We start from the raw sequence: 27,002 nt of genomic DNA on the forward strand, positions 1-27,002 counted from the left end.
GCAGGTGTCAGCCTGGGCTCTCCTCTCCAGCCGCCTCTGCAGCCAAGGACAGCCCACCACCCAAACAGCCCCATATTGCATACCTTTCGGAGGTGAAAGAAGAGGGTGATGACATCCCAGCCCAAGTGGCCATGGTGACTGAGGAGGACGGGGCGCCCCAGGTGGCTCTGATCACTCAGGATGGTGCCCAGCAGGTACGGGCTCCTGCGGTAGGGCTGGGGTGGGCCACTCCGGCTGGTACTGTCTCCCACTCTCTCTGGGGGACCCAAAAGTTCTGACAGTCCCACCTCCGCCCAGGTTCTCTTTTTAGCCTTATAGATCTCAGAGAGCTAAGGCTGAGGTACCAAATCTTGTGACACAGCCCTTCCTCCTTCTCTTGCTTCCAGCTCAGTCTTGGAGACTTCTGGAGCAGTTAGTAGTTTCCCTGTTTAATGGAGGGTGATCATTGGAATGACTCCCTTGGATGTCCTCAAGAGAGGCATGCTGGTATAGGGGCCAGAGCATGGTATGAGCTCTGGAGGCCTGGGCTTTTGAGCCAGCGGGATAACCTCACTGCTCACTTGTCAGCACCCTCACTGCCAAGTGTGTCTATGCCTTTTGGAGTTGACATGAGGATGAAATCAGGTGGAGATCCTGAATTGCATGGAGCAGCCCTGAGGCAAAGCGGCGGTAAATAGGAGTGGTCAGGAGAATTCTAGCGTAGCTTCTCTGCAACCTAAGACCTATTTTACTTGCTTGTCCCTGGCACCCTCCACCTCGGTGACATGAAGCTAATCTAGCTTAGCAATAAGCTAACCTAGTCTGAAAGCAGATACACCCACCTCAGGGCTTTCAGACAACCCTCTACTGTACTCCCAGCTCATCCTCTTCCTTCCTGTCGGCAGGTCAGCCTGTCCCCGGAAGACCTACAGGCCCTGGGTAGTGCCATCAGTATGGTGACTCAGCACGGCAGCACCACCCTCACCATCCCCAGTCATGACGATGACCTTGCCACATCTGGCACCCATACGGTCACCATGGTCAGCGCTGATGGCACCCAGACGCAGCCAGTATGACCAGGCCGTTTGCTTGGGGTTTCTTGTTCTCTCATCCTTCCTTTCTGTTGGGGGTGGACATTAAAGTGCAGGCTGAAATAGTCAGGTTTTCTTAAAAGGACCAAGATTTTCCTACAATAAAGGGTCTTCCCGCAGCGCCTCTGGGCCCCTCTGTTGAAAGGCATTGATTGCACTGGGGTCAAGAGACAGTTTCTAAATCTCAGTCTACCCGTATTTGTTTTGCTGCTACAGGCAAGTCACTTTTCATGGACTTCAGTCCATTTTCAAGTGAGGAGATTAAATTATCTCTGGGGCCTTTTACAGCTCTGTCCTGAGTGAAAAATCCCTAAATTAAGTTGGCTGTAAGTTAGAGAAAGACACAACCTGACTTACCTCAGAGCCCCAAACTACTTAATCTGACCCATAATGGTTTTTATCCATTCCCTTCTGGGTTGTTTCCAGCCACCGTGCTTGGAGAGATTTTTATTTGGATTGGGGGAGGGAGAATAATGTAGGTGAGTTGGAAAACCTCATTCGTGTACATTTCAGGTCACAATCATTACCTCTGGGGCTGTGGTGGCCGACGACGCGAGTGTAGCATCCGTTCATCATCAGCAGGTGGCACTGTTGGCCACGGCCAACGGAACACACATCGCTGTGCAGGTGGGTACAGTCTGGGCGGAGCCAGGGCCTGGGGCGGGAAAGGAACCAGCAAGGCAGGGAAATTAGATTGAAGAGAAGGGCACTTGGCTCAAAAAGAGCTCATTTAGGAGGACAAATCCCTTTCTCCCTAAATGCACATACCCGTCTCAGGCTCTTTCTTGACTGAGACAGAGTGGTGAAGCCCCTTCCGGCCTTCAGAATGACTTCGATGGCAGTCTACCCGACTGTCCGAGCCCTTCATGTCTTCACACCTCCGTTTCTTCCTCAGGAAAATAAGGAGGCTGAAGTAGATAACTACTAAGCTCCTCTCCAACAGGCATTCCCTTCTGTGAGCAAGCCCGACTCTCGGACCCTGGACGTTCTGTGGCTCCCTGGCCATACCCAGCCTGATTGGACTCAGGGAACTTCCTGGTTATTGGCGCCCTACTAAGTACTCAGTGTGTGGCACTGGGTGGATGGAGGGGCTTCAAAAAAGCAGGCCACATACTACTTCCCCTAGAATCTAGGGAGGGTGTCTCATTCTCTCCTTTGTCCACCCGCTTCTCCACAGCTGGAGGAGCAGCAGACTTTAGAGGAGGCCATCAATGTGGCCACCGCTGCGATGCACTAAGGAGCCGTGACCTTGGAGACCACAGAGTCCGAAAGCCGCTGCTGAGCCCACGAGGGCCGGGTCCCATTCGTGTTGGAGGAGGTGCCGAGCCACCCAGCCATCCTCCTCTCCAAGGGCCCGGGCTGTGGCTGACACGGGAAGGTGGCCACATAGGTCTCCAGGGCGATAAGGCAGCAGGAAGACGGCGTAACTGAAGGAAATCATGGCCCTGCCCAAGAGGAGGGCTGGATAGCTGGAGTCGGGAGCGTGTCGTCCTCAGGAGCTGAGGAGGATGAGCTTGATTGATCTCCAGGCTGCAATGAGGTGTCTCCCTTCAGAATCAGCAGGGCGCCCACTCCCCTCCCTCCAGGGAATACCTTCCTGCCCTCAGTCCACTCCCCTTCTCAGGGGGCGATTGGGGCTGCTGTGGGGACTGGTCCTCACTCTGACTGGTCGCTGCCCGCCAGGGGAGAGGGCAGACAGGTCTTCAGCCCAGTAGGGGCAGAGCAGGCCCAGTCGTGCCCCTCCCAGCAATAACCACCTCCCCGAAGGCCAGCCGAGATGCCTGGCCACTTGGCAGCAAGGACTTCCTGCCAGCGCAGCCAGAAGTGCTCAGGGGCCAGTGGCTGGAGGAAAGGTGTCCAGCCTCACCCCCTACCCCAAGCTGCCCCCAGCCTCTCTGTGGCAGAGAGGCAGGGAGCAACCTTGTACATACTGGGGATTGAGTTCAATTTTTTTTAATTGCATTTTGATAATTTTTTTCCTGCTCTGGGCAGTGATGGCAAACGGGTGAATGAGTATTTAATAAAAGTTCCAAGTTTCCATCTGGGTTCCTCCCTCCCTCCCTTCTTGGGCCCTGGTGCAGGACTGGTCAAATGAAGCTCTTAGCTCTGTATCCCTGGCACATACTCCACTAGCCTCGGTGCTGAACTGGTGACTGCCCTCCCAGGGGGACAGATGGGAGGAAGCCCAGGTATAAGATAAGCCCTGAGGAGCTGCTAGTGGCTTCCCACCCACGGCTGTGCAGGGTGGCGAGACAGGACCACTGTGGCTACTGCTTCCAGGCTCTGCTTGCGTCTCAGGCCTTAGAATGGTGAGGCTGGAGGAACTCTGGCTCTTCCTACCTTACCTTGTGTTACACAGAGCCTTTTGCGACCCCACATGCATGCATACATTCAAGTACACACTGCAAAGCCCCACGTTGGAGTGGGGCTGAGGGTGCCTCGGCCCAGCTTACTGAGGGTCTCTGATGCCTCCCTTGCTCCGGTCTGTGGTACCTAGCTCTGGGGGGGCCCACCTGTGTCTGGGGCCATGCTATGGGATTCCAATGCCACAGTCAGACACCACTGAAAAGCACGTGGTAGGACCAGACCAGCCCCAGAGGACAGGAAAGGATGCAGGGGGAGGGACCTGATGGAAAGAATCTTTGGGTTTGACCCCTCCTGCCTGGGAACAGTGCAGGGACTGGAGCTGCCCCTTCCTCTCTCCCCAGTGGAGGGTGTGCCCTAATCCCGCTCTGGCCACCCGTGAATGGACCCCTCTCTGCCAGCCCACGCATCCTCCTGGGATTCCTAGCGAGCTCCTGCTTCCTCCTGCCACCAGGTCCTTGGCAGCAGAGGGGGCTGGGGCATGACCCGGGGAGGGGGTGTCTCAATTGCCTACCTGAAACATCCATGACTCCTGTTCCTGGCAGGGGTGTATCCTAGCCCTGAAGGGGATTGGATCTAAAAAAAAAAAAAAAAAGGAAGCACTGATGTGGGGGGCCCTGAATCCCAAGCCTCCTGCTGTCTCACCATGAGGCTCGCCCCTGCGTGCTTCGAAACAGTCTGCGGGGCCAATGGGACCCAGAGTGAACCATGCTCGGGACGAGCATCGGAGAGCCACAGCCCAGAGGATGGGGAGGCGGCAGATCACATGCCGACTCCGCCTGACCTGGAGAGGTGCCCTGGCCCAGTTCCTCCCGCAGCTCTGGTGTTGCCTTTGTTTCCTGCTGCTTGGGAGGAGCCCCCACCCCCCACAACCATGTTAGATGGCGCTGAAAGAAATGCTTTGTCCGGTGCCTGCTCTGCGCTTCACATCCATTCTCAGTCCTTACAGCTCTCTGAGGTGGGTACTTTTCCTGCTTTACCGATGAGAAAACTGGTCAAGGAGGAGAAGTAACTTATCTAAGGCTCCCGCCTGGTGAGTGTGGAATTGAGAGAGGACACCCCCCCACACACACCCATCTGACTCCAAAGTCAGGATGGACTGGCTGGCCTTTTCCCACAGCGTGCTGCCTCTGGCAGCCCAGGAGGCCAGGCTGAACACAACAGGGGCTCTAGCTTTCTGGGCCTCGGTCCCCAGCTGCCTCGCTGGCAGTGGGGCCGCTGAGCACTGCAAGCACAACAGGCCAGTTTCTGCCAGCAAACAGGCAGGTGGAGCTCTTGCTCCGCGCCCTGGCTCCTCTGCGGTCTGTGCAGCCGTTTGGTTTGCATTTCCTGAAACCGGATCTCTGTGTCAGAGCCGCCCCTGGGCCGGGCGGGCGCCTCAGCCATGGCCCTGCGCAAGGAGCTGCTTAAATCCATCTGGTACGCTTTCACCGCGCTGGACGTGGAGAAGAGCGGCAAGGTCTCCAAGTCCCAGCTCAAGGTGAGGGGCACCTGGGGCCCGGGGGGGCTGGCAGACACCTCATCAGTCCCTGCCGCCTGGGAGCCAGGCGTGAACACTGCTGCTCCGGGGGCACCCAGCCATCCAGAGGCCCCGGCCTGGGGTGGGGGCTGTACTGGGTAACGGGGCAACGGGGCCCGGTGCAGGCTGCTGCCCACAGTCCAGAGACCAGGAGGTACACGCAGAGCCATTGCCCTGAGCTCTGCCCCTCAGCTGTCGGGAGGGTAGCGGTGGCATCCTGTGGTTGTGAGGGCGATGGGCCAGCAACACCCCGACTCCAGGGGTGAGCACACATCTCCCCAGAGTCAAGCTTGGGCAGGCACCGCGCTCCTTCCTGCCGCTTCCTCCTGGCTTTGAAGACAGACAGTTACCTAGTACTTGTCAGTCACTTCCTCCCAGAGCTGACAGAGGCTAAAGGAGCCTCTCCCAGCCCAAACCAGGCTGGCTTGGTCACCCTGCAGAACAGCTCCTCTGAACACCGCCTCTCAGGTGGGACAGAGCTGGGAAGGAGCAAGGATAGAGACCCCATTGGACTGCTGCCAAGCTTCCCCTTCCCTTCCCCCCACATGAGGTCGGGAAATTGTTGCCTCTGGCCTTGAGACCTCAGAGAGGGAGGAGAATCTGAGCGCCGGGAGAGCCACATCAACGATTGCCCTCAAGTTCATTGCTTGGCCCTAGACAATTCCTGGCAGGCCAGAAAGTTTCTCTCCTTTCTTTCTCCGGTCCTGGGTTAGTGCTGGCTTCCCCATCCCGATTAGTGGGGAAGAATCAAGGCCCTTGGCCATTGGAACCAGGGAACACTGGGAGACAGGGTAGGTCTCGGCTCGCTGGGACCTGCCGTAGGGATTCATTCATTTACTCCACAAATATTTATTGAGCACCAGCTATGTACCTAGCATGAAGCTAAGGCCCTGGATTCCTGGTGTCTCCCCTGTGCATCCCCAAAGGAGGGGTTCAGTCTCAAGAAAACCTCCATTCTTAATGACCGGAGTAAGAGGTGCTTGGAAACCTGAGAGACATGCATGGAACAGGATAGGTAATTCTCCACCCCCGCTCCAACTCCATACTTTGCTGAACTTGGAGGCAATGAAATTGAATGTCCCAAACTGGTCAAATCCCATAATCGATCCCTTAGCCAGACTTGTGAGCTATGGTTCTTGACTTCCCCAGGAAGGGGAGAATGTCCCACCAGGCAGATTCTTCCTTATATTCTACTTAAATCCTCTTATTGCAGATCATGTCATCTAGTGGGGTCTTCAGTCATCCAAAATTTGTCGCTTCAGAAACTCCATGCTCTACATTCCCCTCCCACGCTGCTCCTTTCCTATCTTACAGGAACAATCTGAACCCCCATAGTTTGTTGTCTTCAAGGCACTAGTTTCTATCTCTTCATTACCTGTGGCCCCTGTGACCTCGCCAGGCTAGGTATGCCCCTCCCATATGGAGGATACATCTCTCAGGGGGTTCCCCTTTTCCCTGCGCCATCAGCCAGTAAAGCTTCCTAGCCTGAGCCTCTAACTGGGCAGATACCTGCTTCCCACCCCCACAGGATGAGTATTTGCAGGGAAAGTTCCGTGGAGAGCTCGCATAGTTGAACTGTTTGCTGTCTGTACCACATCACAGTTCAGATTGAGCCCACTGCCAGCAGTGTCTGTGGTCACACGGATCATTGATAGATTCCTCCCCACTCTCGACAGAACACTGGTTCACTGGGAATCTGAGCTAGCACTGAGAACATCAGATGGGTCCCGGGTGGGGCAGAAATGGTGGGACCCATGTCATCGGAGGGAAGTGTACTGAAGGCAATTCAAGCCCAAGCCCATAAGTGGTAGACACTGGAATGGGAGGAAGTAATGATAATGTGGGGGTGGGGGTGCCGGAAAGGCAAAGGAGCAATAGAGAAGTGGTCAGAAGGCAGAGGAAGAGACAGATGAAAGCAGTATACCAGCAGGGCCCACCTTCTCCCCCGAAAGGACTTGGGGAGAAGGGAAAAGACGTTGGGGTGAGCCTGTCTTTGGCTGGGACCAGGCTGGAGACCTGCGCCAGCCACGGCAAGCTATGTCTGTGACAGTCACCACGTATCCCCGGATGTGTCCGTAGAAGGGCTGCCACTGGCTGTCCTGGGCGAAGCCACGATGAGGCCACAGGGAGGAGGAAGAACAGCCAGCCCTCTGAGTAGCAGCCCAAGGAGTCAGGATTGTTTTCTCTGGAGAAAAGAAGACTTGGGGGAGAGATCAGATGAGTTCTCCTTTGAACTCTTGTAGAAAGTACAATGGCCTTTGTCCAGTTGGGTTGAGAACACCAAAAATAGACCAGTAGCAATGAAATTTCTGCCCAGGATGTATTTAGGTTGAACACAAAATTTCTTAGGAGTTGAGGACGGAGTTTTTGCAGGGTCCCCAGAATCTCCTTCTCTGAAGAACTTGAGGAGTGATTTGTCCTGACAGAGCTGCAGGAAAGGGAGCTTCGGGGATGCTGGGTTTCCTAATGGCCACACCCTCTTCCCTAGGGGACCGGCTTGGGTTTTAGGTCTTGGGTTTTAGGTCTCGAGGGGGCTCAGCTGAGAATTTGGTCTCCTCCCTTCGCTACAGTGAGGCCCGGGGTGAGGGGCCATGACGGGGGATGTGGGCAGAGCAGTGGGTCTCTGGCTAGAGGAGGATTTCAGGGGGCAGTAGGCCTCCCACTTCCCCCGACTGACAGGAGCAGGGCAAGGCAGGGAGGGCAAACTGGGAGCGTCCCTCCTGGCTCTGTCAGGTCCCCCGGCTCCTGAGCCTCCAGTAGGCACTTGGCAGTCCTAGGGCCCAGGGAGGGTGGCTTGCCCCTGAGAAGCTCTGAGGAGCTTCAGGCCCCGCCTCCTCTGGAGAGGGACAACGGGGACCTTGCTGGTGAGGGGAAGTTAAGAACAACTACAGTCCAAAAGCCTGCTGGCTGGAGTCACCAGCTTTGTCCGGGCCCCTACCTGCGGCTAGTCTCCTCAGGCGGCTAGTCTCCTCAGGCGAGACTGGGGCGGGGGCGGGGGGGGCGGAGGGGGGGGCGAGGGGGGGAGGATGTGCAGAGCACTGGAGTCAAAGCCACAGAGGTTTAGGCCTCCTGCTCCCCAGCTGGGTGACCTTGGCAAGTCACCACCCATCTCTGAACTTCCAGTTTCTTATCTGTAAAGCCTGAGGGTTGAACTGGGGATCACTAAGCTGTCCAGCTAACCTACAAACATAAATGTGAACAAAGTACATCAAGTAGGTGAAATACAGGACCCTCTTTCCCTTTCCTGAGCCTGTCCCCTTTGATGGCCGTCCCCATCCCCTCCTGCCCCTTCTTGCTCTCAGCAGAGATCCCCACCTTTTAAAAATGGTGCTCCTCCCTCATGATAGTAGTTAAGCTGTAGTTACCTGCTGGTTGAGAAAAATACATTCAGCAACTCTTAAAAGGATCTGTATATTTTTAAAGAATCACTTGGCCCTTAGATACAGTTGAAGACTACACAGGCCGTGTAGTGGAGAGAGAACGAGGTTATTCATTCTCTCTGCAGTCATTGCCCGGTGCCTTTATGGATTCTCAGACCCTTGCATCTGCATCTTCTCCTTCAGGCTAAAAACTACAGAACTGTGGGCCTGGCACCAGCCCCTATCCCTGCACTTGAGCTGTTAGGGAAATCCAGGCCCCCAGAGGAGAACCACTCCCCCACATGCCTCCGGAGGAAACCGTGAATAAGTGAAGCCTCTTAAAGGTCAAAGGCTGCTAGCCCAGAGGTCAGGGGCTCCCTGGGTGCTTGGGGAGCCTGTGGGACTCTCTCTGAGGGAGGCCCAATGGCAGCTTGTGAAAACTAGACACCTGGACCCCACCCCTGGAAACTCTGAGTCAGTGGATCTGGGCGGGCCCCAGCATATTTCAGTTTCACCAGCTCCCCAGGTGATTCTGCTGCTCAGCCAGAGCCAGCGTAGCGTAGAGCTTGGGAGTCTGGTGTGGCTAGACGCTTAGCCTCTCCCAGCCTTGATTTCTTCATGGGTTAAACGAGGCTAAGGAGAGTCCTTGCCTCAGGGCTGAGGATTGATTAAAATCAGCAGGTGAGCTCCCACGCACGAGCCTCCACCCCTACCATTTCCTTTCCAGTGGGACCCTCCTCTGGTCACACCCACTCCCCACCCGGCCCCCACCCAAACCCAAGCACCGGAAGCCTGGCTGTCTGAGGTCTGCTAAGTTTTCTGAGGACAAACCCTGAGCCCTGAGTGTCTAGAGCCTTTAATTCCTCCTTGTCCTGACACCTGACGGCTCACAGGGGTCGGAGCCTCTACCCTGGGCTCCCCAGATTCCATGGCAAAAGGTACAGGTGAGGAAGGTAGGTCTTAGAGGACAGTGTAGGCAAATGAACCAAGGAGAGAAATAGCTCAAATGACTGCTCTGTGGCAGGTTCTATCCCAGGGTAGGAAGCGGTTTGTACATTGTTTGGTTGAACCCCCTTTTTTAGAGATATGAAAACAGGTCCTGTGAGGTTCATTGGCTCAGAGAGGTTCAATCCATGTCTATGTGACTTTTGTATTTTTCCTACTTCTGTCCATGAAGCATTTAAGTTCACTCAACAGATTTATTAAGTGTCTCTTCTCTGCCAGGCCCAGGGATACAGCGGGGAATAAGAAACAAAAATCCTCACCCCGTGGGGCTGACATTGCAGTCAGAGAACACAAATAATCAACGAAATAAGTAAAAATATATCATGTGATGGAAGATGATACATGCCATGGAGGAAAATAAAGCAGAAATGGGAATTAGAGAGGATGGGGTTATAGAGGTACACGAGGTGAGCAGAGAAGCCCTCCCTGAAAAGGACCTCTAAGTAAAGACTGGAAGGAGGGGAGGGTGTGAGCTATGCCATAACCTGGGAGAAGAATGTTCCAGGCCGAAGACATAGCAAGTGCAAAGGCCCTGAGGCAAGAGTGTGCCTGGCCTGTCTGAGGAACGTCAAGAGTGGCTGGAGAGAAGCGAGGGAGAGGGATGAGGTCAGAGAAGGTGCCACAGGCCTGTCACGAGGCCTGAGGCCTCGCAATTTACTCAGAGAACAAGTGAGAAACCACTGGAGCACTGAAGTTAGACTTGATGAGTCAGTCAAAAGCTTTCAGCATGTGGGGGACATTGTCCCGAGCCTGGAGTGAGGGTTGAGATGAGAGTACTTACGGCCTTCAAGGAATGTAGCGCATGCAGCAGTGCTCACACAAACGGAACAGCCAAAGAATTCTGACAGCAACTTAATAACAGGGTCCATTAATAACAGAGGTTAATGACACCCTTTGTTTTTAATCTATAGTTTCACATTTTTTATCATAAAAACAATATATGCTCCTGGTTTTTTAAAAAAAATAGAGTGCAGAAGAATATAATCTTTAAAAAGATGAAATTTGTTATAAAAGTCAAATATGTTACTGGTTAATAAACTTCAAAGACAAGTGTAACATTAAAGAAGATGAAAGTCCCTTCCCTCCCTAGGGAGGGGTGGTGAAGTGATAGCTGTTAACAGTTTGCTGAGTCTTCTAGATCTTTTCTACGTACAAATAAACGTATTAAGGTGAACAATGTGAAATTGCTGACGTTTGGTTGTTTTGATGTGCTAAAATAGCGGTCCGATATAGTTCCACCTTACTTTTTGCACACCTGTGTTTACATACATTTCACGCTACAGCTTGCTTTTTTCACCTGCCAGTAATATTATGCATATCTTTCCATATCTGTTTATACAAATATAATCATAAAATGGCTCACAACTTTTGTTAAGTTATGCGCTGTGCAGCAGGGTCTGTGCTAAGCTCGACATTCTAAAAATCCCTGTGGAGCAGGCCCCCTTCTTGTCTTTACAAAGGAGACTAAAGTCTGGGAGCCTCAGGCTGTCTGCAACTCTTCATATTACAAACAATGCTTCAGTGAACCTTCTTGGACATTTGCTCTGTTCCCGTGAGCATCTGTAGGTGGCTAGAAATGCTGGGCTCATGCCCAGTTTTAAGTTTGATAGATTCTTGTCATCCCGAGAGAGACTGTCAATTCACACCTCACCGGTAAGGCCTTCGCGTCCCCGTTGCTCCACAGCCTCCTCAGAGCTTCATGTTACCAGTCTTTTGCATCTACGTTAATTTGTTAGGTAAAAAGAAAAAAAATCACATTTTCTATACAGGAAGGAAACTAACCTTTGCTCTGTGCAGACCTAAGTCTGGCACCCCATATGTCATCTCACTCCATCCTCACACCCCCTCTGTTATCCTCTGTTTTACTGACAACAAAACTGAGATTCAGAGGATGAAGGAGTTTATCCAAGGCTTCACAACTGAAAAGTAAAGGTCCCTGCTCTTCCAGGTACCCCCATCCACCCCCACTGAGGTGTAGCCTTTTGGCTGGACTATGCAGGAAGCGTCCTCAAAGAGGTGCTTTAAGAGGCTTGAAGGAAGATAAGGACATGGGTGGTTTGAAAAGAGGCCGGAAGGCAACAGGTGCGAATATGTAAAACTCTTGGAACAACACCTGCCTGTCACTTCAGAAGTGGCTATTTCTCTAGTGTTGGTCGCCCTGGATTGTAAGTGCTAAGCACTGAGCCAGAGGCACCTCTTAGAGTGGAGATTGGTACCTATGATCACAGATGTATTAGTCAATTCTCTTCTGGAGTAAGTGATAGAAACCAAACTCAAAATAACTTAAGGGAGATGTTTTTTATTGGCTCCCATAACCAAAACTCCAAGCATAACATTGGCTTACAGGCATGGCTGGGTCCAGGTTCTCTGGATCTTTGTCCCTTGACTCTGCTTTTTCCACTGATGGCTTTATTCTTTTTTTTTTTTTTTTTTAAAGATTTTATTGGGGAAGGGGAACAGGATTTTATTGGGGAACAGTGTGTACTTCCAGGCCTTTTTTCCAAGTCAAGTTGTTGTCCTTTCAATCTTAGTTGTGGAGGGTGCCGTTCAGCTTCAAGTTGTTGTCCTTTCAGTCTTAGTTGTGGAGGGCGCAGCTCAGCTCCAGGTCCAGTTGCCGTTGCTAGTTGCAGGGGGCACAGCCCACCATCCCTTGCGGGAGTCGAACAGGCAACCTTGTGGTTGAGAGGATGTGCTCCAACCAACTGAGCCATCCGGGAGCTCAGCGGCAGCTCAGCTAAAGGTGCCGTGTTCAATCTTAGTTGTATGGGGCGCTGCCCACCATCCCCTGCGGGACTCGAGAAATTGAACTGGCAACCTTGTGGTTGACAGCCCGTGCTCCAACCAACTGAGCCATCCGGGAGGCAGCTCAGCTCAAGGTGCCCTGTTCAATCTTAGTTGCAGGGGGTGGAGCCCACCATCCCTTGTGGGACTCGAGTTGTTGAACTGACAACCTTGTGGTTGAGAGCCCACTGGCCCATGTGGGAATCGAACTGGCAGCCTTCGGAGTCAGGAGCATGGAGCTCTAACCGCCTGAGCCACCGGGCCGGCCCCGATGGCTTTATTCTTAAGCAGGCACTTCCCACATAGGGACAAAGATGTCAGATGCATCTGTCTTCTAACAACTTAACAATCCCATGGAAAGAGTATGTATACCTCTTTTCCACTAGAGGAGGTAAAATTCCTAGGGCTGATTCTCATTGGCCCAGATTTGGCCATATGCCCACCCTTGAACCAATCATTGTGATTCTGATGTGCCCACCCTTGCAGACAGGTGGGGCAGGGCTGAAAATGGTCTATATCACAGATATTGAGAATGGAGGAGAGGTACTTCCTAAAGGAAAATCAAGTCTCCATCACCAAAATAAGGGAGGGGGGCAGAGGTCATCAGGAAGGAACTTCAGATGTCCTCTAGAACAAGAGAAGGCAAAGGCAAAGATGTTATATGACATGATTTGAAGAGTGTGCGGAAAAGGGTTGGGGTGGGATCAGGGTTGGCTGCCCAGAGGCAAGTCAGGGAAAATAAAAACACTGATGCTGTTGATGAACCCCCAACATCTCCCTTTGCCAAGTTGAACCCGAGGCCCAGGAGAACACTGGGGAGAAGTCTCACAAAAGAGAATGAAGAAATAAAGATCTGACGCACATGCCATCTCTGAGATGGTGCCAGTTCCTGCCTCGGACAAACTGGTTCCAAGGTTAACTGCTGGTGATGGAATCAGCCCTTACATGCAGCATTTGCTGGCTGCCTTTGGTGAGCTGAAGAGGAAATGGGCTCTGGGACATGAAGATGGACTGAGACCTTGTCTCCGGAGTTCAGAGCCTAGTTGGGAAAGAGGCTCAGGGTCCATATTCTAATAGGGAGGCAGCTTTCAGCGCCGGCACACCCAGTCCCAACCTCCGCTATACCATTTAGTCTTCACCTCTCCGAGTCTCAGTATCGTCCTCTGAAAAACAGGGATACTAATGTCTGTGTATCACGGTTGTGGAGATTAAACACGGGGTATAGAATGCACCTCAGACAGTGGCTGGCACATAGTAGTTGTGCAACAGTGACTAATCATTCATGCTTTCTGTGATGTGTGCTATAACAGAATCACCCCGCGGCAATGGTATTTTCCCCCTGATTTCCTTGTTCAGACTTCGACCTCTTTGTTCTAATATTATGAGTTTGTTAACTAACTCGTGTTTCCCGTCCACACCGTCGTGGCCGCCTTTCCTTCTAAGCCTTGCCTTCCACATCCCATGGAGCATTTTTCACGACCTTTCCTTGGCGCCCTCTCCAGCTCCCTCCCACCTGTAAAGGGCAGTGACTGGAACTGCACACGGCCTTCCCAGAGCAGATACCCCTGGGTGGTGGGCACTCTGCAGCCCGAACACTGAGTCTTTGGGGGAAACAATGGTGAATTTGGGGCTTCCATCCTGGGACGACAAGCATCGTAGGAAGTACTTGGGCTTTGGGACCTGTGGAGTTGTGTTTGAATCCCAGGCTCTCGTTCACTGTGTGGGCCCTTGGGCAAGTTCCTGAGTCCCTTAAGCCTCAATGTCCTTGTCTGCAGAAAGAGGACACCCTACCTAATGAAGTGTCTGAGAACATGGCTGCCTGCGTTTGAATCCCAGTTCTGCCAGTTCTCTGACCTTGGGGAGTTACTTAATGTCTTAGGGCCTTGGGGATTTTTTTCGTCTCGAAAATGGGGATATTATCAGTTATTATGGGGGTTCAATGAATTATGTATAAAGTGCTCAGCTTAGTTCTTGGTGCATAGCGAGTATGTAAGTTTTAGTTTTGGGGAGCTTTTTTATTGAGGTATAATTGACATGTAACACATTAGTTTCAGGTGTACAACGTCATGATTCACTATTTATATATACAGTAGACCCCTGAACAACATGGGCTTTAACTGTGCGGGTCCACTTACCGGCCGATTTTTTTCAATAAATATACAGTCAGCCCTCCCTATCTGCAGGTTTTACATCCACAGATTCAACCAACCTCAGATCCAAACAGTATTTTCAAACCATGGCTGGGGATCCACAGATGTAGAGGGCCAACTGTATGCATTTTTCTACGCCACTTCATATAAGGGACTTTAGCATCTGCTGATTTGGGTATCTGAGGGGGTCCCGGAACCAATCCCCCACAGATACTGAAGGACTACTAAGTTTTGGGGGAGTCAAACATTATACGTGGGTTTTCGACTCCATGGGGGTCGGCGTCCCAAACCCCCTCATTGTTCAAGGGTCAACTAACTGTATTGCAAAATGATCACAATAAGTCTAGTTAAATTCTATCATACATAGACAGGTACAAAAAAAATTTGTTTCTTGTGATGAGAACTTTTAAGATCTATTCTCTTAGCAACTTTCAAATATTCAATACAGTATTATTAACTACAGTCACCATGTTGTACATTACATCCCCATGACTTATTTTATAAAACTGGAAGTCTGTACCTTTTGACTCCCTTCATCCATTTCCCCCACCTCCACCCCTGCCTCTGGCAACCACCAATGTGTTCTCTGAATCTATGAGGGTTTTCTGTTTGGTTTGGTTTTTCAACTTTTTTTTTAAAGATTTTATTGGGGAAGGGGTACAGGACTTTATTGGGGAACAGTGTGTGTACTTCCAGGCTTTTTTTTTTTTCCAAGTCAAGTTGTTGTCCTTTCAGTCTTAGTTGTGGAGGGTGCAGCTCAGCTCCAGGTCCAGTTGCCCTTTTCTAGTTGCAGGGGGCGCAGCCCACCATCCCTTGCAGGACTCGAGGAATTGAACCGGCAACCTTGTGGTTGAGAGCCCACTGGCCCATGTGGGAATCGAACCGGCAGCCTTTGGAGTTAGGAGCACGGAGCTCTAACCGCCTGAGCCACTGGGCCAGCCCTAACTTTTTTTTTTTTACTGGGGAACAGTGTGTTTCTCCAGGGCCCATCAGTTCCAAGTCGTTGTCCTTCAATCTAGTTGTGGAGGGTGCAGCTCAGCTCCAAGTCCAGTCACCATTTTCAATTTTAGTTCCAGGGGGCGCAGCCCACCATCCCATGTGGGAATTGAACCAGCAACCTTGTTGTTGAGAGCTCGCGCTCTAACCAACTGAGCCATCTGGCCGCCCTGGTTTTGTTTTTTTTAGATTCCACATACAAGCGAGATTATTTATCTTTGACTTATTTCACTTAGCATAATGCCCTCAAGGTCTATCTATGTTGCTGCAAATGGCAATATCATTTTTTTTGATGGCTGAATAGTATTCCACTGTGTGTATACATGTTTTCGTTCTGACTGAATGGAATAATGTGTGCAGAGGACTTAGCCAGCATGGGGCTGGAGACAGACAGGGAGGTGGGGCAGTCCTTGGGCCCAGTTGCGGTTGGCGTGCGGGAAGGCTAACTGCCACTCTGTCTCAGGTGCTGTCCCATAACCTGTACACGGTCCTGCACATCCCCCATGACCCCGTGGCTCTGGAGGAACACTTCCGAGATGATGATGATGGCCCCGTGTCCAGCCAAGGATACATGCCCTACCTCAACAAGTACATCCTGGACAAGGTGGGGCAGCATGGGGAGGCACCTCTAACCTCTCCCCACTTCCCAGGCCTGCCAGCACCCCAATACATGGCCTCTCCAACTCCTCCTCCCTAGAAATGCCCCAATTTGTCCCCACTGTACATCCCTGCTCTCCCATCTCCATCCTTCACAGCCCAGCTGCTTGCCCCTCGTGCCCCGCTTAAGTCACCTTCCACCTCCCTCGTCTGTGTCTTAGCCTCCACTCTTCCATCCCTGCCTAGCTAACCTCTAGCTTCCAGCTATCACCTTTACAGAGGCTCTCCAGCTTCCCCCACGTGCTGTCCCCACTGCTCTTTCCAGCTGTCACTGTCTTCTCAGGTTCTTCTTCCCTTTCCCACTCCCCCCTGGGCTTCTCCTTCTTTCTCCCCTAGGCTGAGGGACTAGAGTTTCTCTGTTGGCAGGGGACTTGGGTGGGTGGGGCTGTGTGTGCGGGGGGTCGGGGGGTGGGGGCAGGTTGCAACTAGCTAGTTACCTAGTAATCAGCTCAGGGATGCCTCAAGTTAGAGCCCATACTTGGCAGGATGGGGAACAGGGGAATAGACCCCAAGAAACCAGCTAGTGCCTAGTTTGGGGGTAGAACAGAGACAGGGCGGCCTTCTTGGCTGATGTGCAGGCTTGGTGGCAGGTGGAGGAGGGGGCTTTTGTTAAGGAGCACTTTGATGAGCTGTGCTGGACCCTGACGGCCAAGAAGAACTACCGGGTGGATAGCAACGGAAACAACATGCTCTCCAATCAGGATGCCTTCCGCCTCTGGTGCCTCTTCAACTTCCTGTCTGAGGACAAGTACCCTCTGATCATGGTTCCCGATGAGGTGAGGGTGATGGCAGCCCCAGGGACTGAGTCACTTGGGGCCCAATTGCCTTTGTACTTTCCCACATGCCCTTTCTTCTTTGTCTCCCCTGTCCACACCCAGCTGTTTCCAGATGCCTAAACAGCCCATATCAGAGCAATTGTGCCTTCTCCCAGGAGAACCAAAACTACACTTCCTTCAGGGCTCTGCTGGCCCTCACAGTAGGAAAATTGTCTGCAATTTCTGTTTGCACAGAGGTGTAAATGCCTGGTACATTACTGAGCATTTAAAAACAAAACATTTAAGATCAAATGGCAGAATTTTAGGCACTGTGACAATCTGAGAAGGGTGCTATGTGAAGGGAAGGGAGACGTCACTCCAGTCATTGTAGGTGGGCAACCAAGTCTGGGCCTGGTTCCAATATAGGGGAGAGCCAGGCAAACTCAGCTCAGGCCCACCAAGTGGGCAGCCTGGGTAGAGAGGCCTGGAATCCCACCCCTCCCTCCTCAATCGTTGGTGAAAGCCCTGGCCCCCCTTTCCCAGTCAATCTGCACCCTTCCCCTCTTCTCCACCTCTCTCCCCATCCCTTCAGCCTTCTCCTGACCCTTTAGCCTCTTTCTGTGAAGATGCCAGGGTGGTTTTAGGTCTGGCAGGGGAGGGGTGCTCTGCGTTCACAAGAAGTACTGGCATGTCTAACTGCACTCAGATTTGAATCCTTGCTTCTGTTTGTGGGAAGGGCGAGGGGAGCCATCTGAGCCCTGAACTGTTGTACCCCACTCCCAGCTGGGGCAAGAGAGGGACACATGTCCATCTCCACAGACACCTGGGTGGGCACCTGGGTTGTCAGATCCCTGCCAGTCTGGGCAAGGTGGCCTCTCAGACGGCAGCTTGCTGCTGTGATCAACACGCAGCGTGAACCAAGTGCAGCAGGATGTACCCCAACCACCACTTCCTGTTCCTTTCTAACAAGTTTCCGGTCCCTGCCCTGTTTACCCCCACCACCAATCCCCTTGCCCTCCCATAGGGGAGGACCCTCCAGCGTTGGGGCTTGAAAGAAAAAATCAAATGGGACTCAGGAGGGCTGAATCAAGTCCTGGTTGCCACCAACTTGCTGTGTGCTTTAGAGCAAGTTCTCCCTTTAAGCCTCAGTTGTTTTTTTTCCTCCCCCCTTCTTCCACCTCCCCCCCACCACCACCACTCCGGTTCCAGCCAATGTTTCTCAGCCTAGTTGTGTAGGACACAGCTCCCTGGCCCCTGCTGGTGTTATGAACCTTGCGCTCCCCTCTGCTGAGGCAGTTGGTCTCCAGTTGTCGGTTGGCCGCTCACAGCAGCTCAGGGCAGCTCTTGCCGGCTGCCAGCCACTCACACTGGCCACTGGTCATTCATGCTGACCACTGGCCACTGATGGCAGTCCGCGGCAGCCCGCGACAGCATTCGGCAGCCCAGCCCCAGGGAGAGCTGTTGTTCACAATCTTAGCTGTAGAGGGCGCAGCTCACTGGTCCATGTGGGAATGGACCCCGCGACCTCAGCGTTAGGAGCAGGGCACTCCAACCTTCTGAGCCCCGGGGCCTGCCTGAGCCTCAGTTTTGCCATCTGCAAAGTGAGGGTATTGGATGAGAGGGCACTCGCACCCCCTGTGATATTGTCTATGATTTGCTGCCTCTGCCTGGCCCTCGGCCCTCAGCTCCCACCTTCACCCTGCCCTTATTTTAAGGCAGGAATGAGAGGGACTCGAGGTTGAGAAAGGGGAGAGGAGTCCTGAATTGGGGTTGGGGTTTGGGATCCCCTCCCAAATCTCGACCCTGGCGTCCACCAGCGTTTAGTCCTCTGCTCTGGCCCCCAACCCAGTTCCGGTCACCACTTCGCAGACTCTGGGAGCCCAGTAAGAGTGCCCCCTGGTGTTGGTGTCGGCAACACAGCCTGCTGCAGTCATCAGGCCTTCCGTCTCCCCCTCCAGGTGGAGTACCTGCTGAAGAAGGTGCTCAGCAGCATGAGCTTGGAGGTGGGCTTGGGCGAGCTGGAGGAGCTGCTGGCCCAGGAGGCCCAGGCAGCCCAGACGAGCGGGGGACTCAGTGTTTGGCAGTTCCTGGAGCTCTTCAACTCTGGACGCTGTCTGCGTGGCGTGGGGCGGGACACCCTCAGCATGGCCATCCACGAGGTCTACCAGGAGCTCATCCAAGATGTCCTGAAGCAGGTCAGGCCAAGCTGGGAACTGGGGAGGACCCCAAAGAGGGGTGGGGGAGGGGCAGAGCAGCCTCTGACTTTGCTCTGGCTGGCAGGGCTACCTGTGGAAGCGAGGGCACCTGAGGAGGAACTGGGCAGAACGCTGGTTCCAGCTGCAGCCCAGCTGCCTCTGCTACTTTGGGAGTGAAGAGTGTAAGGAGAAGAGGGGTACTATCCCGCTGGATGCGCAATGCTGTGTGGAGGTGAGGGGGACAGGTGAAGGGGTGGAGCACGTCTCAGGGCTCAAAAGGTCTCCAGCGTGGTGTGAGGACAAAGGGATCAGGGGGAGGGCGAATGGAGAAATGCCACAGAGACAAATTTCTGCTTAGATGAGTGTAACCCAAATATACCTCAAAGGCCGTTTTTATCCATGTCAGGACTTTAAAAAAAACAAAACTGCAAATCAGATACTAAAGTCATTGGCAAGTAAGGTGGATTTTGCTAAAGATATCAGAGGAGATGGCCTATGTCTCACGCTACACAGCAAAACTTTCTCAATACTTTCTTTAAAGATCTTTCTCCGTCCCCCCAATTTCATTCCCTTTGGCAACTCTGTACCTCCCTATTCTTTCTCCACACTCCTCACCTTCTTCCCCTCCCTTTTCCTTCCTTGGTTCTGTCCATTATTATTTTAGAGGCTTAAAACAACAAATTTTAAAATTGTAGTAAAAATATATGTCTAACATGAAATTTGCCATTTTAACCATTTTAAGTGTACAATTCAGTAGCATCAAGGACAGTCACAATGTTGTGTAAACTCACCATTATCTATTTCCAAAACTTTTTCATTATCCCAAACAGAAACTATATACCCATTAAGCTATAACTCATCCCCTGCCCCTTTTACCTCCATGCTTTTGGCTATTCTAGGTACCTCCTATAAGTGGAATTGTACGATATTTGTTCTTTTGGGTCTGGTTTATTTCACTCAGCATCATGTTTTCAAGGCCCACACATGTTGTGGCATGAATCGGGACCTCATGTCTTTTTATGGCTGACTAATATTCCATTGTGTAGATATACACCACATTTTGTTTGTCCATTCATTCATTGATGGACATTGGGTTATTTCCATCTTTTTGCTATTGTGAATAATGCTGTTATGAATATCCATGTACGAATTTCTGGGTGGACATACGTTTTCATTTCTCTGGGTACCTACCTAGGAATAGAATTGCTGGACCATATGGTAACTCTGTTCAACTTTTTAAGGAACAGCTAAACTGTTTTCCATGGTGGCTGCACCATCTTACATTCTTACCAGCATGTATGAGGGTTCCAATTTCTCCACATCCTCACCAACACTTGTCATTTTACATTTTTTAAAAATTACTATAGCCACCCAGGTTCTGTCCATTTTTGTCAAATGTGGAAAGAGCCTGGATCTAGGTAGAAATCCCAGCTCCACCACTAACAGACAGTGCAAACTGGGCAAATCCCTGGCCCTCTTAGAGCCTCAGTTTCTTTGTTTGTAAAGAGGAGGTTTACAGAGAATAATGCCTGGCTGGCAAGGTTGCCTGGGAGGAGTGAATAAAATGATGCATATAAAACAGTAGTACAGACCCTAAAACACAAGAAACTCAACGTGGTAGTTATTATTTTCCATTAGAATGTAGCTTAGGGAAAGCAGGGATTTGATCTGTTAGGCACACCTCAGTATCCCAAATGTCTAGAACAATGAATGGCACTCAGTGGACACTCCAAAATATCTGTGAAATGAATGAATGGAGAACGTTCTCAACAGGCATAGCCAGTGAAAATGAATGGTCTGGATAGTGAGGACCCTGTCACTGGAGGTGTTCAAGAATGATCTGCATAAATATTGAGTGGCAACTTAGATGCTAGGCCCGGTGGAGAGATGCCAAGATGAAAATGGCCCCACCCCACCTTCAAAGAGCTAAGACTACAAGAATCGTGGCAACACAACTACCCCCATAACTAACCTCTATGCCGTGCCGCGCAGGCTCCTGGCAGAATGGGAGGGGTGTCCAGGGAAGATGGTCAGCCAGGAGGGGTAGGGCCTAGGGCTGGAGCACCCCTGGGGCGGGCGGGGCACGTGTGGCCCTGACTTTAGTGAAGCCAGCTTTGTCTGGGGCCACCTGCCCTCTCCAAGGTGCTGCCTGACCGAGAGGGGAAGCGTTGCATGTTCTGTGTGAAGACGGCCTCCCGTACCTACGAGATGAGCGCCTCAGACACGCGCCAGCGCCAGGAGTGGACGGCTGGTGAGTGCTCACTGGGTGGCCTGCGTCTGGCTGGGCCTCAGTCGCCTCATCTGTGAAAAGGGGGTGATGACACTTTGCCCAAGGGGACGCTGGAGACTGGCGTCGAGCGACTCCTAAGATACCTTTCCTGCCCCAGGCTAGCCCCCTACTGACCCCCTCCCTCTCCCTCCGCAGCCATCCAGACGGCGATCCGGCTGCAGGCCGAGGGGAAGACGTCGCTGCACAAGGACCTGAAGCAGAAGCGGCGCGAGCAGCGGGAGCAGCGGGAGAGGCGCCGGACAGCCAAAGAAGAGGAGCTGCTGCGGCTGCAGCAGTTACAGGAGGAGAAGGAGCGGAAGCTGCAGGAGCTGGAGCTGCTGCAGGAGGCGCAGCGGCAGGCCGAGCGCCTGCTGCAGGAGGAGGAGGAGCGGCGCCGAAGCCAGCACCGAGAGCTGCAGCAAGCGCTGGAGGGCCAATTGCGCGAGGCGGAGCAGGTGGGGCCGGCCCCGGGAGCGCAGGCGAGGGCTGAGGGTGCGGCGAGGAGAGGCACCTGAGCTGAGGACCGAGGGGCGGGGCCTGGGGCGGAGCCTGGGTCGAGGGCGGAGCCGGTGGGCTGAAGGGTGTTGGTTTGAGACAGAGCCCTTGGGCTTGAAATATGGGTACGAGGCAGGGCCTGTGCCAGGGGCGAGGCCTGTAGGATAAATAAGGGTGCTGGGTGCAGGAACCTGATGAGTTATGGCATGAGGGGAGAGTTGGTGTGGGGCGGGGCCTGAGCCAATGGATGGGTGGGGCTGGAGCTGAGTGCTAGGTGTAAATTTGAGCGCCCCGAGACCTTGGCTGTGGGCCCGGCTTGTACTAAGGACCGGCTAAAGACCACGTGATTAGGGATGAGTTTGGATCAAGGATGGAATAGGTTGGACGAGACTTAATTTCTGAGTTTACAATGAAACCAGTTTGGGGGATGCAGGATGGGACGGAAGGCAGGACGACTGTGGAGGAGGACTAGGTGTGTAGAAGCAATTAGATTTAGGACTTAAGAGATCTAGAAGTGGACTCAGAGACCCGTGGATTCGTTCCCAGCTCTGCCTCTTAAGAGCCCGTCACCTCAGGCAAGTTGCTTAGCCTCTCTCTGTGCCTCAATTACCTATCAGTGACATGTTGATGCTAATAGAACTTTGTAGAGGTATGATGAAGATCAAATGAGGAAACACTTAGTTGTTATAACTATTATAATTATAGTCACTCCCTTCCTAGCACTAATCTTAATTATAACTCATAATATATAATAATTACTAAAACTGGTGCTAGGAAAGGGGTGACCTGAGCCCCTTTCTCCCATGTAGCACCTGTTCACTGATAATTATCTGACCTAGTCAGGCTCTCAGAAAGGATCAGATCAGGAAACCCTGACATGAAGGATCTCCCCAGACTCTCACCTGGACATAGCTAGTTGGGCCAGCCTAGCAGAACCCTGGGGCAAGGACAGCATGTCTGCTGCCTCCCTCCCTTCTGCCCCCATTGACCTTGCTCTCCGTCCCTGCGCAGGCCCGGGCATCCATGCAGGCTGAGATGGAATTGAAGAAAGAGGAGGCTGCTCGGCAGCGGCAGCGCATCCAGGAGCTAGAGGAGATGCAGCAGAGGCTTCAGGAGGCTCTGCAACTAGAGGTGAAAGCTCGGCAGGACGAGGAGGCTGTGCGCCTAGCCCAGACCAGGTAGGACTGAGGGACCCCTTCTGGTTTTCCTTCCTGACTCCCCCATCGTCCCTGTTGCTGAGCACCTGCCAGGTGCCTCGGCTCTGGAGACAACACAGTGCACACCCGGCAGACTGCTGGAGGAGGAAGAGGAGAAGCTGAAGCAGCTACTGCAGCTGAAGGAGGAACAGGAACGCTACATCGAGCAGGCGCAGCAGGAGAAGCAGGAGCTGCAGCAGGAGATGGCGCTGCAGAGCCGCTCCCTGCAGCAAGCCCAGCAGCAGCTGGAGGAGGTGCGGCAGAACCGGCAGAGGGCCGATGAGGACGTGGAGGTGAGACCCGGGGTGGGACAGGACGGAGGCCGGCAGAGTGAGCATGGTAATACTCAGGTGCCAGGGCCTTTCCTCAAACCCTGGCTCTGTCTTGTCTGGCTGTGTGACCTCCAGCAAATTGCCTAACCTCTCTGAGTTTCACTGGCCGAAGAAACATTAGCTGCTATTTTTATCATCATTATTAATCCGGGCAAAATTTTTCCTCCTACACTTCCAAGCCTGTATTTTGCTATCCCTGTATTTTCCATCCACTCCTTGGAGCCCAAATCTCCATAGAAGAGGGTTTTGGGTTTGTTTTTTGTTTGTTTGTTTGTTTGTTTTGTTGGCTTACATGGTCATTGTAAAAAAAAATTCAAACACAGAAATATGTAGCATAGAAAGGGGAAGTTCCTCTATAGTCCCCTCACCCCACTGCTAACAGCTGGGTGACATTGGAGCAGAGGTTTCTGCATTAGTTCCTGGAGAGGTGTGTGGTACAATGGTTTAGAGGTCAACATGTGTCCCTGGGCAAGTCATTTAACCTCTTTACACTTGTTATTAACTTCTGTTCTGGAGGTTAAATAAGACAATAAATATACTTAGCACATTTTAGCTGCTTAATAAATGGAAACTATAATTATGATTATTTTTTTAATAAATGTTTTTTTTGTTTGTTTTTTTTTTAAGAATTTATTGGGGGAAGGGGAACAGGACTTTATTGGGGAACAGTGTGTACTTCCAGGACTTTTTTTCCAAGTCAAGTTGTTGTCCTTTCAATCTTAGTTGTGGAGGGTGCCGTTTAGCTTCAAGTTGTTGTCCTTTCAGTCTTTGTTGTGGAGGGTGCAACTCAGCTCCAGGTCCAGTTGCCGTTGCTAGTTGCAGGGGGCGCAGCCCACCATCCCTTGGGGGAGTCGAACCGGCAACCTTGTGGTTGAGAGGACGTTCTCCAACCAACTGAACCATCTGGGAGCTCAGCGGTGGCTCAGCTAAAGGTGCCGTGTTCAATCTTAGTCGCAGGGGGCGCTGCCCACCATCCCTTGCAGGACTTGAGGAATTGAACTGGCAACCTTGTGGTTGAGAGCCCACTGGCCCATGTGGTTAATCGAACCAGCAGCCTTCGGAGTTAGGAGCACAGAGCTCTAACCGCCTGAGCCACCGGGCTGGCTCAATTATGATTATTTTTGACCCTTGGGGGAGTGCCTATGAGTCCCCTGAAATTGCACACCAACTCTGTGCATATACATAACTCTTTGTGAACATACATGAGTTTTTCTGAAATGATCATAGCCTTTGTCAGATGCTAAGGGATCTGTGAACCTGAAAAAGTCAAGACACCCTGTCTTGGAGAGTGTCTCTGACCCACTCCCACTGGCTCTGCCCCCACAGGCTGCCCAGAGGAAGTTGCGCCAGGCCAGTACCAACGTGAAACACTGGAATGTCCAGATGAACCGGCTCATGCATCCAATTGAGCCTGGAGGTGAGAAGGGGTAGACCCTGGAGCTTTCCTGGAGTGAGGCGGGAGAAGGGAGGGTGAAAGGGATATATCTAGGTCTACAGAGCCGGCACGGGACTGAGAGTCAGGAGGGTCTCCTCTTTCCCAAGGGTGAGGTAAGGCCCCCCGACCTTTTCCCTTTGCATGCACCTTTTTCCTAACTCATGCCTGCCTTTTCTCTGCCAGACAAGCGTCCCACCACCAGCAGCTCCTTCACAGGCTTCCAGCCCCCTCTACTTGCCCGCCGTGACTCCTCCCTAAAGCGCCTGACCCGTTGGGGATCCCAGGGCAACAGGACCCCCTCACCCAGCACCAGTGAGCAGGAGAAGTCCCTCAATGGTGGGGATGAGGCTCCCATCTCGGCTTCCACCCCTCCGGAAGATAAACTGGACCCAGAACCAGAAAATTAGCCTCTGCTAGCCTCTTTTCCCTGCATCCTCATCCCCATCAGGACCTGGCCACAGCTGGCCTGTGGGTGACACTGGCCCCTGCAAAAGAGGGAGCTGAGGTCCTGGTTGCAGGGGCCGAGCCCTCCAACCATGAAACAGTCCACAATGGAACCTAGTTTATTTTTTGCATCAGCCCCAGGCCACAGACTACTGGGCTGTCTGGGATGTTGATTCTTGAGAACTTGACCCTGTGCCTTAACCCCAAGGACCCTATACCCTGGGCTGGGAAAGAGTGAACAAGCAAGCAGGGGCCATCTGCCCCCAGGCTGCCACCAAGTTGTGGAGGTACATCTCTAAATAAAAACTGCTCTTGGAGTGAATCGTTGGTCAGGTCTGTTGTCCATCTCTCCTGCCATTTATTCTCTTCCTTCCTCAAGTCCAGTTATTGGGCCCAGAAGGAATAAGGTATATAGTGTAGTGGCTAGGAAAGTACACTCTGCCACTTACTAACTGGGTGACTTTGGTCAAGTTTCTGTATCTCTCTGTGCTTCAGTTCCCAGGTTAGTAAAATAGGGGTAATAATAGTACCTAACTTACTGGGTTGTTGTGAGGATTAAGTGCTTGCCACATAAGCAAGCACTGTTATTATTATCACCCAAAAGTTTTTATTGAGCATCCATTCTATACCCTGCAATTTCCCGAATTATTTAATTCTCATGGCAGCCCTGAGAGGTGGTATTATTATGCTCATTTTACATGCGGAGAAATTGAGGCTCAGGTAACTTGTCCAAAGGCTTCCAATCTTGCTTCTCTTCCCATATTATCTGATTCACTGACCTTGTTACCTAAGACAGAGATTTGGGAATCTGGGATGACTTACTCCCTCCCTCTCATCCCCCTCATGCAAAACCCATCATCAAATCCAGTAGAGTCTCTCTTTTTTATACTCTCGTATCTATCCCTCCTTCTCTATCCCCATGGTGAGCTGCCGTGGCTAAGGCCTTTGTGTCTTCCACCTGCGTGCTTACCTTTGATTCCTTCTCCATCTTGCCCCATATCTAATCATTCTCCAAGTCCAACTGATCGGATTTTCTTGGTCACTCTCAAATCTACTCCACTGGGGCCATGTCTCATGGCCACTGTCTTACTATGGCTCCCGTCACCTCCCAACTGGATAAAAACGTAACTGGGTCTGCTTGCTAACCCTTCTACCCCCATGGCTGCCTGAATGGGCTTTCTGAAGTGCAGAGCTGTCCTTGACTCTCCCACTTTCTGGTCTCTCCATGGTAACCTGGACCAGTCAAGTTCACATTCCCATGTATTCCACGGGCATTCAAGGCCTGCGAAGATCTGGAGGACATCCTATGCTTTTGCTTTATAGCTCTACTAGCAGCTCCCTCCTTTTTCTTACCTCTGGGCCTGCTCATGGGCGTTCTTTCCACCTTACTTCACTAGCTTGAGTTCCTTGAGGGCAGGGCTTGGCTCTTAGTAAGCATGCAACAGATGTTTCTTGAATGAATTCATGAATAAATACATTCTAAAATGAATGGCTGGGTGTCACACAGCTTAAAAGGAATAAAGTAAGATTCAAACTCAAGTGCATTCATTTATTCAACAAATTATTAAGCTCTTATGATATGCCAGGTATTGTGCTAGGTGCTGGCTATGTGGCACAGAACAAAACCGAGAGAGCCCCTGCTTTCCTAGAACTCATGTACTGCTATCTGATATGAAATTCATGTATTTTGCAAGTACGTCATACTCCATTGCAAGGAATTTCACTATAATCTATTTAAAGTGTCATGGAACAAAGCTGCCAGTAAAACATGAGGCATATTTCAGGAATGGGAAGTGGTGCTCAAACTCTTAAGTGTGGTAAGAATGCAGAGGGGAAAAAAAAAAGGAAGCATTAGATAGCAGCTGGGATTCAAGATGGTCCTTAAAATTTTTAATAAATAAGAAAGGAGAGTAGAAGACCATGGGAACAATACAAGTAGAAAGAAGCGTATCACATTTATGGGCACAAGAACTCTGGATT

The 27,002-nt window shown here is 51.8% G+C and overlaps 2 protein-coding genes across 9 annotated transcripts in view; both read left to right on the forward strand.

Moving 5' to 3' along the window:
• Window positions 1-3,108, forward strand: part of ZNF76 (zinc finger protein 76) — a 32,720-nt gene extending 29,612 nt beyond the window's left edge. For 3 of the 6 annotated variants that reach the window (XM_033103083.1, XM_033103081.1, XM_033103082.1), the window contains 5 exons: window positions 31-194; window positions 885-1,049; window positions 1,584-1,697; window positions 2,014-2,134; window positions 2,248-3,108. In XM_033103083.1, the coding sequence (XP_032958974.1) occupies window positions 31-194; window positions 885-1,049; window positions 1,584-1,697; window positions 2,014-2,127 (557 nt within the window). In that variant the 3' untranslated portion in view covers window positions 2,128-2,134; window positions 2,248-3,108. The remainder of the gene's footprint in view (window positions 1-30; window positions 195-884; window positions 1,050-1,583; window positions 1,698-2,013; window positions 2,135-2,247) is intronic. The other 3 variants (XM_033103085.1, XM_033103084.1, XM_033103086.1) reach the window with 3 other exon arrangements.
• A 1,227-nt stretch (window positions 3,109-4,335) lies between these two features.
• DEF6 (DEF6 guanine nucleotide exchange factor) lies at window positions 4,336-26,442 on the forward strand. Of its 3 annotated transcripts, XM_033103466.1 has the most exons (12): window positions 4,336-4,392; window positions 4,787-4,914; window positions 15,708-15,848; window positions 16,492-16,677; window positions 18,615-18,851; window positions 18,937-19,083; window positions 20,994-21,102; window positions 21,277-21,575; window positions 22,627-22,793; window positions 22,906-23,104; window positions 24,470-24,560; window positions 24,762-25,344. In XM_033103466.1, exons 2-12 carry the CDS (start codon window positions 4,819-4,821, stop codon window positions 24,983-24,985), a joined length of 1,896 nt encoding a protein of 631 aa, XP_032959357.1. In that variant the 5' UTR covers window positions 4,336-4,392; window positions 4,787-4,818; the 3' UTR covers window positions 24,986-25,344. The 3 variants fall into 3 exon arrangements, with proteins under 3 accessions (XP_032959357.1, XP_032959358.1, XP_032959356.1); XM_033103467.1 differs by lacking the exon at window positions 4,336-4,392 and having other exon boundaries at window positions 4,538-4,914; window positions 16,603-16,677; window positions 24,762-26,442; XM_033103465.1 differs by lacking the exon at window positions 4,336-4,392 and having other exon boundaries at window positions 4,541-4,914.
• Window positions 26,443-27,002: the final 560 nt, after the last annotated feature.

Source organism: Rhinolophus ferrumequinum, chromosome 3 (genome assembly GCF_004115265.2).
Source record: "Rhinolophus ferrumequinum isolate MPI-CBG mRhiFer1 chromosome 3, mRhiFer1_v1.p, whole genome shotgun sequence".
NCBI classification, from domain to species: Eukaryota; Metazoa; Chordata; class Mammalia; order Chiroptera; family Rhinolophidae; genus Rhinolophus; species Rhinolophus ferrumequinum.